The sequence below is a fragment of the Thamnophis elegans genome, chromosome 3 (assembly GCF_009769535.1).
Source record: "Thamnophis elegans isolate rThaEle1 chromosome 3, rThaEle1.pri, whole genome shotgun sequence".
NCBI lineage: Eukaryota > Metazoa > Chordata > Lepidosauria > Squamata > Colubridae > Thamnophis > Thamnophis elegans.
The window spans coordinates 93,296,959-93,311,179 of NC_045543.1; the positions used below are offsets into that span (position 1 = coordinate 93,296,959).

At 35.3% G+C, this 14,221-nt stretch overlaps 1 protein-coding gene across 2 annotated transcripts in view; it reads right to left on the reverse strand.

Moving 5' to 3' along the window:
* Positions 1-13,886, reverse strand: part of SNX2 (sorting nexin 2) — a 30,910-nt gene extending 17,024 nt beyond the window's left edge. For both annotated transcript variants that reach the window (XM_032213444.1, XM_032213443.1), the window contains exons 1-6: positions 13,699-13,886; positions 9,800-9,917; positions 7,041-7,204; positions 4,077-4,143; positions 3,865-3,908; positions 3,632-3,773 (exon numbers count right to left, since the gene is read on the reverse strand). In XM_032213444.1, the coding sequence (XP_032069335.1) occupies positions 3,632-3,773; positions 3,865-3,908; positions 4,077-4,143; positions 7,041-7,204; positions 9,800-9,917; positions 13,699-13,806 (643 nt within the window). In that variant the 5' untranslated portion in view covers positions 13,807-13,886. The remainder of the gene's footprint in view (positions 1-3,631; positions 3,774-3,864; positions 3,909-4,076; positions 4,144-7,040; positions 7,205-9,799; positions 9,918-13,698) is intronic.
* Between the last annotated feature and the right edge of the window lie 335 nt (positions 13,887-14,221).

Genomic DNA, 14,221 nt, shown 5'->3' on the forward strand with positions numbered 1-14,221 from the left:
GGAGCCCGCTAACAAGAGAGCAGCCGCCAGGCAACCCCAAAACAATAAGCCCTCCCCTGATAATAAGGTCCAAGCCATATTTTGTGGGTCAAAAGAAAATAAGACCCTGTCTTATTTTCGAGGAAACATGGTAGAACCCGAAGAAATTATTTCAGAAGCATAAAACATTAGGATCAATGAGACCACACAAAGTAAATCAACCATCATATTTGCAATAAGCTGGGTAAGTAGCACCAATGAGTTGTTCTCTTAGCCAAGACACTCCACCTAAACCTAGCAGTCTTAGTGTAGATTAATTTCTGCTTATCTGGAATAAACATTATATAAAATCAGATAAACTTTAAACAGGAATAAGCCTTTTCATAGATGAAAGCTTCATTCAGCTATCACCGAATTACATATTTACATATAGTATAATATGTTCATCTTTTGAATACGCAATGAAAAATAAGAGTATTTCAAAGAACATTCCTGAAATCCAAAGGAGAAAAGCAGTCAGCCACAATTTAGGGCTGTGCACACTGCAAAAACAAATTGGAAATGTGTTTTTGACCCTGGTAGAAGTATAGTACTTCTGAAAAATCAATGTGACTCTTAAAATAGCAGCAGCTCTTTTTTCAGACTCAACTTATATTGAAGCTTGAAAAAATATCAGGCAGCTTAGTGAATAATAGAAAGTGCTGTACTTTTGCAATGTCCAAAAAACTTCTTTCAAATTATTTTTGAAATATACAACAATCAGCCTATTTGAAACACTCAAATAACCAAACAATAAACTCATTAAGTCAGAATTCTGCTCAGTTTTTTTTCAAACAAAGTATTAGTATTCTCAATATCAATGGACAATATTGTTTCTCGTTAGTCTATTCCAGGGGTGTCAAACTGTATTTCTTCGAGGGCCAGATCAGCATTGCAATTCTCCTCTAAGGACTGGCAGGGGGGTTGGGGAACAGGGGGAGATGGGATGGGTGCTTCCTGCTGCACCCTGCTGGCCAAAGTGGGGTATCGGGGGGGTGGTGCACGTTTTTGGCCTCAACGGCCTCCTGCAGCACTCTGCCATCTAAAATGGGGCATGGGGGGGGGCGCACATTTTCAGCCTCCTGCAGCACTTTGCTGGACAAGATGGAGGGCAGGGGGCACCTTGTTTTCGGCCTCCATCAGCACTTACACATCTTCAAAGTGCTACAGGAGGCTGGGAAGTAGAAAACAGGTTGTGTAGAGGTCTCACTGGACCTCTGCTTGGCCCAATTTTGGCTGGCAGAGTGCTGCAGGAGGCTGTAGAGGCATTGTGGGCCTTTTTTGATATTTCCAGGCTGGTCCTGCAGACTAGATCTAAGCACCCCACGGCCGGATCTAGCCCACAGGCCTTGAGTTTGACACCCCTGGTCTATTCCATTTCTCTTGGGAAAGAATTAATGTTCATTTTTAGGGATATTAATTCCCTTGATCAATTTGAACACCCTACCAAATGGTTGAAAGTGCTGTTTCTACAACTTTACACCCATCATTATCATATACAAAAATGAGTAAGCTTTCTTCAATTAAGAACAGTTGAACAAGTTTAATGATCTGAATATACAGTACAAGCCAAAAAATAACTTGAGATGCACACCCACTTTCTCTCTAAATATATAGAGCCAATTTGATCAAGGCACCAGACTAGAAAGTGGGAGTGTGTACACTCTAATCCCATTTTAGCTATGAAAGTCAGCTGAGTGACCTGGGGCCAATTACTTTCTTTCTCACCATCCCATTTCAAAGGGTGTTATGTGGTTAAAATAGGAAGAGGAATGTATTTTGGATATCTTCACTGCTTTGAGTTTGTAAAAATAATAAAGGCAGGATATAAAAAAAATAGTAATTCCAGCTGTGAGGCTGCCCAACTCTGCAATAATTCTGAAGTGCTTATAAATAAATAAAATAAAATATATCAAGAAAAAAACAACTGAATGGAAGACAATAACCAAAGACTAAATAACAACAAACCATAAGTGGTCCACCATCATTCTAATTCAAGGCCTGGGAGAATAACCAAGGTTTTTATTTATTACATTTGTAATGGGTCATGATTCCTCATAAACTTTACAGAAATGCAAACATTCAAAACATTACAATCCAGTAAAATACAAGAGACATAAAACATGTAAATGATTCCCAAATACCCTCTGGAATAGCTCCAACTGCTTGCATATGGTCGCTAAATTAACTTCCAATCAAGCAGGAACTGTGAATCTAGAATGATACTCAAATCACTGACCTACTTCTTCAGGGGTATTGGTTTCTCCCCCCCACCCCCATTGACATACACCACTGGACCATCTGAACATCCTGATGACAAACAGTAATTGTGTCCTGCTAGGATTCAATCTGGATCTCCACAACCTCTGGACACTAGGACAAGACTTTTAACAGCCTCCTCTCTGTGGCCCAGGGTAGAGATGTAAAACTGAGTATCATCAGCATTCTGATGATCAGTATGTGTTAAGCTAAACATTTTAACTGACAATTTACCGCAAAATTGAAAAAGTATTTAAATATTCCAAAACAAAGGGACAAGTAAATAGAACATGGAAAATACATTTTGTCATTCAAATAAAGTGTACTCCCACCCCACAAAAATGTTAATTTAGTTCTTACATATATTTTTTTCAAAAGCAAGGCTTCCTTTGTTTATTTATTTAGAAAATTTAGAAAGTACCCATCTCCTTCACAGAGTGATTCTGGGTGGTACAGAAATAAAATATTAAAAATTAAAAAATTGAAGATAAAAATTTAAGTAAGAGACAAGGACACTTAAAACTTAATATTAAAAAATCAGGGTAGGGGGCTTCACCATGCATGCTTTTCTGTAAGCTTGAAGTGAGATAACAGACCAAGATCTTTAGACATTTCCGAAAGGTTATGAGACTGGGGGGCTGCCTCCCTTCTAGAGACAGAATGTTCCAAAGTCAGCAATGCAGAAAAGACTCTTTTCCTAGACCCTGCCAGTGAGAATTCTTTAACTGACAGGTTCGTGACATATCTCTCCCGCCTAATCAGGTGGGATGTGCTGGTGTAATGGGACTAAGATGATTCTGTAGGTAACCTGGCCCTGTACCAGCTTCATTTCCTTCTTGTGCAATTGAACCCTTTGAAAATGCAGTGAAACTACTAACTCCTTCTCAGAAAATTGTGTTTAAACACATCAAATATATGTTGACTTTAATGCAAAGGAAACTAAATTCAGTTATCGAAATATTGCAAATAATAAATACGTAACATAGTAATATATCTACTTCATTATTCCATTAATCAATAAGACAAGCTTTCAGTTAGAGTGAATATAAAGTTCATATAATATTTTTTACTAATATAATTTACTAATAATAAAGTAAGGATTTTCTTTATCTTTTATAGCCTCTAAATAAGCAATTTAGTTATAGTTACAGTTATAGTTCATAGACCTCTGGTCATCTAAATACAGACCCCTTGGGGGGGGGTGTCTATTGATCCAAGGTTAATAACCCTTACTCTAAAAGTAAAATTTGTCAAATAGATGTAAAAAGATTTATGTGATGCAACATAATTTTTACTGTCAGAATAATTGCTTCACTATTGAAGATGGATACCATCACTCATTAAGCACACTTACCTACAATACTCTTTTCTGGAGCTGGTGGTACAATGTAACCAACATGAAGATATTTTGATGCTAACTTGCCATACAAACCAAGAAAATCACTGAATCTTCTTTTAACAGCGAATTCATTTTTGTGAAACATAGTTAGGGAAGTCTAAAAAAACAGAAAAAGGCATTTGTAAAATACACCACATTTATATAGTGCTGAACACTAAATATTTGATTAGTTATCATGAAATAGTTACCTTTGTAGTGACTCTGTAGGCCATGTAAGCATTCATGCCATCCCCTGTATGGTACATGAATAAATACACACATTTATTAACAATATAGATATATCCGTTTATATTATTTATTAACATTAGTTTTTATACATGTGACTTAAACAGTTATATCAAACTTTAGCTATAAAATAAAGTAATATTTCTTTAATTAATACAGTAATTTTCAGACTCACCAACTTTTTCTGGATCTGACACATTAATTTCAATATCAAATGCATCCCCATTTGCTTCTTCTTCAATCTAAAACAAATGTAATATCAAACAGTAAATAATCTTTCCAAGAATCTAAATTTAATGTCTAGCCACAAATTCTAAAAGATTAAACAACACACTTGCATCTCTGAAGTTCAAGAAATATTAAAAGCCCAACCATAGCTCACTATATTTTTAATAAGGCAGTCATTTGAACAATTAAGATTACACAAAATAAAGCATAATCCTTTCTAATTCTGAAGAATCTTATGAATACGATTAATGTTGAATAATTATGACTGAAAAGTTTTCATACAAAAAAATATGATTTCTCAGCATTAAAACACTTTTTTTAGCACTGAGAATGAAGGCTACTTGTATTTTGATAAAAATCATTCCATCAAATTATCTCAATATAGTACAACTATTTATGACAATAATTCCAAAAAATTCCTGTAAATATTTTTCTGATCACCACTAAGAACACAAGTCAGAATAAAATCAATTAGAGCTGGCTCTTTCCCCACAAAGCTCGGTGGTCATGGATAAACAAGGTTCATCCTTTTTTTTAAAAAAAACAAAAACACCTGGTGAATTAATTAAAATAGAGTAAACCCTCAAAAAGGCTGAGTGACAGCATTGCAGAGCTTTTTGATAAGGATCTTATAGTATAGGATATAAACATTCAAATTTTAAAAGCAACCAGGGCATCAACTTTGTACTTTCCCCCCTTAGATCTATAACTCACTTTAAAGCCTTGTTTTCAAATAATTCTTTTTATTAGGACCATTACTTGTCACATTTATATTTTCTACTCTAGATAAAAGGAATGAGAATGTGGTGTTCAAGATTTTTTTTTAATCCTGTGGTATACACATTCATGTGTGTCAAATGTTTAACACTGAAAGACAAATACCATTTTCCCACTTTCATTAAGACATTTCTTTTTCCTCATCAACTGCCATTACTCTAAACTTTAGATAGATTAATGTCATCACCTTGCTCATATTTTAATGGATTATTAAAATTCCATTCTACATGTAGATATCAAGTTTTCTCTGAAGGAAAATAAGTTTTCAAGGTACATCATTCTAAAACACATGTACCAGTTTAAAGACAACTGGAAATTCGTAATACCATGTTTGCAAAAGTCAAGTTATTGAATTGAATACAACTATGTATATGTTTACCATATTAAACAATTCAAACATACAATAAATAATATCTAACCAAGAATACTTAAGCAACAATGACAGGGCAAGCCCTTCATAAAAAGAGAGCAACACCCACTCCCTTTTAGCACTGATGAAATTACCTAATTGGGTAATAAAACATCTATAAGAATACAACCAAACTCAGAAAGCACTAAGGACCTCACAGAATTGTTACTAAATAATCCCTTGATATAAACAAAGATGGACCAAGATATGGACCAGGCAAAGATGTTGCCATATTTTTCTGTTCTTATCATGCTGCAAAGAACCCAAAATCCTGATTGTGTTGAACTAGGAAATTTATGATCAAAATAAACTAGATACAATACATACAATAGCAGAGTTGTGAGGGGACTTTGGAGGTCTTCTAGTCCAACCCGTTGCCTACGCAGGAACCCTATACCATTTCAGACAAATGGTTATCCAACATCTTCTTAAAAGCTTCCAGTGTTGGGGCATTCACAACTTCTGGAGGCAAGCTGTTCCACTGATTAATTGTTCTGTCAGAAAATTCTTCCTTAGTTCTAAGATGTTCCAATCTAATGAGTGCTTAATAGAAAATTTAAGTGGTTTAAATATATCAGCATGCTTACTTAATGGTAAACATAAGGATAGGGAGAATAGATACAATACTGGCATGGGTCCAGGCATTTGAGGAAACTTCTCACCCCAATGGGACTATTTTGCCCCCTGTGCCAACAGAGGGAGCATATTGCAGATCCTGTCAGCCAACGAATTTCGGCTGCTGGGATCCAGAGAAGAGCCTGCTCTGTCCTGGCTCCTGTCCTCTGGAACATCTTATCCTGAGGTTCCCACTTTCCAGATGTTTCAAAAGAGCCTCAAGACCTGCTCTGCCAGATAGTTTGGGGACCCAATGGGGGAACTCCATACTGGAGGTGGTTGACTAGTTAAAACTCAATGCTACCCCCCCCATGTGTCTGGCTCCCTTCTTTGCCATCTTGGCTACTTGATTTTATCTGTTGATGTTTTTACTTGCTGAGTTTTTACTTGTTGAGTTTTTAGAGTGGATGACGTTAATGTTTTTCAATGTTTTTATGTTGTAAGCTACCCAGAATCATTGGCTACAAGATGGGCAGCAAATAAATTTGATAAATTAATAAGTATTATGTCTCTGCCAACTTAGAAATCAGAGTTATCTCTAAGTTGGCAGAGACATAGTACTTGTTAATTTATTAAATTTATTGCTGCCCATCTTGTAGCCAATGACTCTAGGTGGCTTACAGCATAAAACGTTGAAACATTAAAGATTAGACAAGATAAAGCACAATTCTTCCTAATTCTGAAGAACATTATGAATACGATTAATGTTGAGTAACTATTACTGAATGTTGAGTAACTATCACTGAAAAATTAAGTCAGGATAGTAAGTAATAGCAAAATCATTCAAAGCTTTCCAAGTTTTTTTTTAATTGGCAATAGCTACTGTGTTAAATATTTATTCCAATATTCATTCCAAAAGGCTCCAACTACTTATATACAATTAATATAAAACAAGACAGCATTCCCTGCAGAAGTGACCAAAATTGTAGGAATTATAAAACCAGTTCCATGCATAAATTTATCGTAAGAATAAATACCAATTTCTAAAGCAAGTCAACTATTTCTTTATTGTTAAATAATTTATTGTGGACACTGCCAATATAGTCACATTTACTTTAATTATAAATTGTGTATCCAGCTTGAAAATTGGCTTATTAACTTCATTAATACCTCTTCTCTGCATCTATCAAAATCCACAGGGGCCACTACTGTTTTTGATTCCATTCTTGGTGCTATTAGTGTTGTTGGGGTAACAGGAGTTATAGCTGGAGTAGAGTCTGAAGAAAGTATTGGTTCCCTTTCTGGACTATCCAAAGAAACTTCTTCTGTTGCTTCTAAATAAAAAAGAGAATCATTCATACATTAGCCTGCATATTTTTTACATGCGTATACAATGAGAAAGATTTATCTTTCATTTACTCCTGTACAGATCACTGATTCTCAGTGTAATTGTGAGAAGTCTAGAATTCAGAGGAAGCTTAATTTAAATTATGTATTGTACAATTAGAATTTGTGATATATTCTGTATTCCATAGTTACAACAGAAACGTATGCAAATTAAGATCAATTGCAAAAGTAATTAGCATACTATTAAAAAGAACTGAAGCCATACTGAATACACATTTTACTATCATCCATCATTTAAACACAAATATAGCTGAAAGACAAAGTTAGGGAATGAACCTTGCTCTTAGCCCAAGCACTGCCTGTAAGCCTGGTGGGCTTCTAGTGCCACACAGATGACACACAGGCAGTTTAATAACTTGTTCTTTCCCCAAGCTGTTGTATTAGCAAAGGTTAAGCCATAATTTCAGGCATTATGAATATATATTATAATATTTGTTTTAATATATACCTCTAAAGTATGAAGAGATCAGCTAGAGAAATGAAGTAAAATAAAATATTTCAAGTACATTTCTTCACTTAAAATGTATGTAACCAAAGAGTGATAGTTGTCAAATGACTATTTTAACTTACAATTGAGCATAACATAGTATTTTAGTGATAAAAACTTAAAGCACCTTAAGAGTGGATATATTCTACACGTCCTTGGATTCAGGACATTGCACGTTTCTTATGAACAGGGAACTGCTTGAATGGTGTGCAAGAGAAAAACTGCTGATGCAATATATTTTTATATCACTATGATTGTTATAATTTATCATAAAGCTGTCTTTAAATAAAGTAATAAATGTTAAGCTACTGATCCAGGAATGTAACATCATAATAATTAGAGTACAAACAGTCCTTGTTTAGCAGCTGCCTTGGTTAGTAACCATTCACAATTATAATGGTGATAAAAAAGTAACTTTAATGACCAATGCTTGCATTTACAACTTTCACAAGTCCGAGCAAAGGAAAAACCGAAGTAACATTATAAGCACAGACAGAGTTTCTCTTAGCAACTACTTGACTTTAACAACTGAGATGCAGGTCATCATGGGGTTGCTATAACTGTAAAGGGTGAAACAATGTTGGATACTAACAATGAGTTACTCTTTCTTAAAAACTGGTTTTAATTATTTAGAATTCAGGAAATATAACATTCTTTTGACTTGCAATAGTAATATCTGCCCACGTTTCTTTAGGTCAGCTTCTGGTAACTTTATTACTCATTGCTAGATAAGAATCAGAAGTGATTTGCCACTGCCTTATCCTAGTTTTTTAAAAAACCAATCTAGTCCATAGTCCTGGCATTTCCTGTTCATCCCACAAATACAAACAACATTAGCTTCTCAAAATCAATCAAGACTATATATAATTTGCTTTTTACTTAAGTCATAGATTTTTCTGCAGTTTCTTTTTCAATGAAAAATTGATACCTTATGAAAAGCACTAATAAGGAGCGGCTAGAACAAACAAGTATTGTTTATATTTTTAAGTAGCTGTTCTCAACTCTCAAGAAATTCTATATTGGTTCTTGAAATACTTGCAGTTATTTAGTCTGCAAGAGGTCACAATCCAAGTTAAATAATCAATGTAACTTATCCTAGAAATTAGCATCAAACTTCTCCTAAAAGCAATTGAATAGAAATAGCAACTTAATAAAAATGCTAAAAGCAACTGAATAGAAATACTCATTTAATTGTATAAGTAGCCATATGAACAAGCTTCTCATACTATGTGTAACCTTGTTTAAATTCTGCCTTAAAGAACAAAATGTCATAAAGATGAAATACATCAGTTGTTTGATCTTGGAAAGCAATTGTTGCATAATTTATGCTACAGGATTCTCAGAAATGTGATCTCATTGGTTGCATTTTCTTCCAAAGCAATCCAGTACATGATAAAGAAAAAAGAGAAATCCAAAAGTTGTACCTTCTGCTCTAAGAACTGAATTAATGCCATGAAACTGAATGACCCTTTCTTGAACGTCATTTACAAAACCATGCCTGTCAGTACATATGCACAAATGAAGCTAATTTAATTCAACTATGTCCTTCATGCTTCAGTTACCGAAACAGTTTCAATAAAACATGTTCTGTGTTATAGTTTACACCAAGAGAGACTGAATATAGGAATTATGGCTTGCCTTGTTAAACTTAGGTCAAAGCATGATTTCCCAAGATGAAACATAATAGGAAGCTGTTAATATGCAAAAAGAGAGAGAAGAATGACTTTTAATCTTTTAATCTCTATTCTGAATATACAAAGAAAACAGTATGTAATAAGACTGACAAAGGGCTGATCTTTTAATATGTCATAATTTTTCATAGGAGATATTTGCTTGTTACCCACTGCAATGCTATAGTTGCAATGTTACAGTTATTCAGACCAATTTTGTTTAAATGTTAAAAACTGTTCCGATGTACTTAATACTAACTAAATGATGATAAAAGATGCAAAACAGGTCACTAAAATTATACACTTCAAAGGATTCATGAAGTTTTTCCAATAAATAACTTGTCTAAAAATGGGATAGAAATTACCAGCAAAAAGATCTTCCCTGTCATCATCTAATAAGATTTCTGTAGGCTTAGGACCATTTGAATTTGTAGTGATGTCTTCTGCTGGAAGACTGGCTGGTTCTGGAGATGAAGGGCTTGACTAGAGAAAGGAACGGAGAGAAACAGTCAGTATATACACAATGATTTTTTTTGTTAACGTTCACAAGTAGAGAATATATTTACTCATGTCAGCACTTTCCATTTCCTCAAAGCTGTAGAATAACACACTAAGAAACCAGTAATTATTGTTTAGCAGGATACTTTAGCTAATGTTTTCACTTTGTGTATTCACTATATTGTTCATTTGTATGCACTCATCTGTCAGTCTAAAATTTAATTCATTTGTTAATCCAATATAAATGTGGTAACATTGACTTTCAAAGCTCCTATAATAGGAAATAATTATTGCTAAATAATAAAGAGGTTGATGTAAGTATATTCAAACTTTAAAAACTTTTAAATTATAATCGTATGAAGACTTACGTATATTAAATATTACTTAATTCAGAAGTTGAACTTCTGAATTCATTTATATAGATTTATCAGTAAATGGTTTTACAGTAAAAAATATTTATTTGTAAGTTGTAGTACCTTAAAGTCTCAAAACTTAAAAAAAGACAATGGTTTCTAAGTGTCTCTGCAATAAGGCTAACACTGATTATCATAATTTTTTTTAAAAAGATCAAAATACTTAAGTTTTACACACTGCTAAATGAAGCAAAATAAGTTAAGAAATGGGCTGCCAACGACATAAAAGACTAGTAATGTAATTCCCTATGGAGCTAGCCTAGGGTAACTTTAGGGTAGTCTAGCTATTTTGACCAACATTTTAAATTTTAAATACCAATGGGACAATATTAGATAAAAAACATTTCATGGATATAAAATAAGGCCTAACAGATCAGGCTTATCTATTCAATAAATTTCTAGCAGGATAAGCTAAAGCACCATAAAGGCATAGCGATACTTCTGAACAAAGATGTTCCATTTAATTATTACATATACAATACAAAAGGAGTAAAATACCCCAGAATCTGGGTCATTCTTTTGTTTGTTCACTCCAACAAGGAGTGGCGAAGTGTGGTTGGAAATTAGATAGGAGAGTAAAAACTGATCTCCAGTGTGTTTCTCAGCAAGTCATCCTTATTTACTTGTTTAGGGTAAAAACTATTTCAACTGCAAGCTACCAAATTAGAAGTCATGAACATTTTGTGGTTGTGGATTCCATTACTGCCCATTCATTTTAGTATGTGAAGCCATAGTCTACCGGTAGAGCACTCGGTACTCAGGTTTTGAATATACAATAACGGCACATATAATCAGAAAAAGAAATATAAACCAAACTTTGGGTACCAAACATAAGCTATTCAGATAAAAGACATGCCAAAGCTACCTATCCTTTCTGGAGGTGTGCAACATGTATTGATCACCTATAACATTCTAGTAGCTCAAAACAAGGAATTCTGAAGTCAAAATATTTTCCACACCTGTACTAATTTCCCTGGAGGGGATTAATATAATAGGGAGCTTCCCTGGAGAGATTAGTGTTGATTTAAATTACATGCAAGGCTTTGTATTTAGATTGCAGATAATGCATCTGAGCATTTATATATTTATCTGACAGAGGAAACAATGTTGAGGCAGGAGAAACCGATAAGATACTTTCAATGCAACTCTAAAGTACCTCTTTAAGATATTAATATTTTCATACCTTTTATGACATCACCAACCCATGCCTGTTAATACTGCAGGATACAGATATGCTGCCTTAATTGTTAAATGAAACCAAATCCAGGGGAAATTTATTTAAAAAGTAACTAAAGTCACTATAATTCTGTAGTTATTTGAACACTAAACTTTCAATAACTTAATGAAACAAAATAGGGCTTTTAGTTATATCAGAATATTGTAGAACATACTCTGATAAACAACACTGTCCCATAGTTGAAGAGATAAAACTTGTGATAGTAACTTTGTTATATAGCAAAGGTTTTAATCAAAGATCCAAAGTTTTCTCTCGTGCATTGAGTTGTTGGGCTCAAAAATTAGTAACTTCTTACCAATTAGAAAATTAAACCTACAATTTAATTACAAAATCAAATTCTGCAAATATCAAATCTCTCATTTATCACTATTAATTTCACATTAATAGTCAACTCGATACATGCACATACATAATTTCTGTTGTTTCAGTCTTTGTTCTTGTAAAACTACTTTGGCTGCTAGTTTCATCCACAACTCAAGAGTAAGTTCTAGGAGTCAAACGCCAATGTATGAGAAATATGAATATCTATATAAGTAATCTAATTAATGCCAACAAATTATTTCTAATTGTCTTGTTTATAGTATTATATATTTAAACTGAGCAGCTTAGAAAGGCAGGAGTACTATATTCAATTTTCTGAAAGCACATTTCATTCACACATTTTGCCTATCTTTTTCACAAGGAGAAAAATACTACTGACTCAGCATAAAAAGGTGGAAGTAAGTTTAGGAAACAGCCAGCAAAGCATCAGTACTTCCTTCCTGTGAGAGAAGGCTCACTAAATACTTTTATCTATCACATATGGCAAATAGATACTAAATGTGGTTGTTTACAACTTAGAACATTTTATAAATATTTTGGGTTAGATGTATAAAGATTAACATGAGACAAGCCACTATCAAGCTTCTTTTATTAAATCTAATAGTTGCATTCAAGATACACAAACCAGTGCCTGAGCTAATTAAATTTTCATCAATGGTGCAGGACATGAGTACCCAATAAAGAAACAAATAAAATCCTATATTGAAAAATACACACTCTGTACTGCTCCCCTTTAATTTATCAGTAGAGTTATAGCACAACTACACGCCAACTGAAAAATTAACCCATTGATTTCACTGGATGGAACTCCCAGCGAAACTTTAGAAGTATTTGAACGTCTTTCAGCAATACTTTATTCCCTAATTAGCAGCCCGCCCATAACAGTTATGACAGTAACAACTGAGGAATATTCAAATACAGGTAGTCCTTGACTTATAACCACATTTGAGCCCAAACTTTATGTTGCTAAGTGAGAAATTTGTTAGGTGAGTTTTCCCCATTTTATGACTTTTCTTGCCATGTTTGTTAAGTAAATCATTGCAGTTGTAAATTATTATCATGCTGGTTAAGTAAATCTGGTTTTCCCCTTTGACTTTCTTGTCAGAAGATCACAAAAGGTGATCCCAGGATACTGCAACCGTCATAAATAAGAGCTAGTTGTCAATGGCATCGGAATGAAAATGATATGACCGTGGAGATGCTGCAATGGTCATAAGAGTGAAAAATGGTCATAAGCCACTTTTTACAGTGCCGTTGTACACTTCAAAACAGTCACTAAATGAAGTGTTGTAAGTCGAGGACTACCTGTATACACTTCATCCAAAGAAAGCCATTTTAAGGGATGTTTTCTTTATGCAGTACTGCAAGGAATATGCTCACCCTCAAACAGACATTACTCTCCAGAAAAAGCCCACTATTAGAGAAACCTATTGGAGGAAATCCACTTAGTGGCGTACATAGTCCTTGCCCAAAGTGGAGAAAATTAAATCGCTTGGTGTTTTTTTTAGAAAAGTGTCCCAGCTGGGAATAAACCCAGAGCTGGCTGCTGCAATTCGGGTTGGCGAGCCCCAGCCCAGGGAATGGCAGGGAAGAGGAGGCAGGTGCCACTCGCAGGAGTAAATCAAGGCTTAAGGAAGCCCCCCCACGCCCTCAATTCCCCCCTCAATTAAGTCAAAACCTTTAGGACGGAGGGAAGGACAGCCATGACAAACCCAACAGCAGCTGCCCCGGGAGAAGAAATAAGGAGTCCCAAGAAGAGAGAAAAGTGGAGAAACCGTGACTGCCTCCTCTTTACCTCCAGGGTAGAAGCGGTGCTGATGAAAAGGTCCTCCCCATCCTCCAGCTCCTCGAACTCTGTCGGTTTGCCGTCCCCAAACGGAGGGGGCTCCCTTTCTGTCGCCATCTTTCCCCGCTCTCCCCCCAGCTATCCCACTCTTCTCAGAGGCGCGAGATTTCCGGCAGCTGCAGCCAGTCAGATGACGAATATAAACCACGCCCACTTTACTTCCCTCCCTCACGTGACGGCCGCTGTGACCCGATGCGCGAGATCCGCCTTCCCTACACGAGGCTGGGGAGGGGCGGAGCTAAAGGGAACGGTGAGAGACAAGCCGGTAGAGCCGGAGGGAGGGGCGTGGAACGGTGGGCGGGGGAGAAGGAGGCCGTTGTGGAAGCCGGGGCGGTAACAACGCGGAGGCGGGAGAGTAGAAAGCCGTTGTTGCTCTTCTTCTGGGTGCGGGGAACTTGGCTTGTGGCGTGTAAATCTCCTGTTGTCCCAAAAGTGCTTTTTCAGGAAGCAACTGGACTCTCTTGTTTTTTTT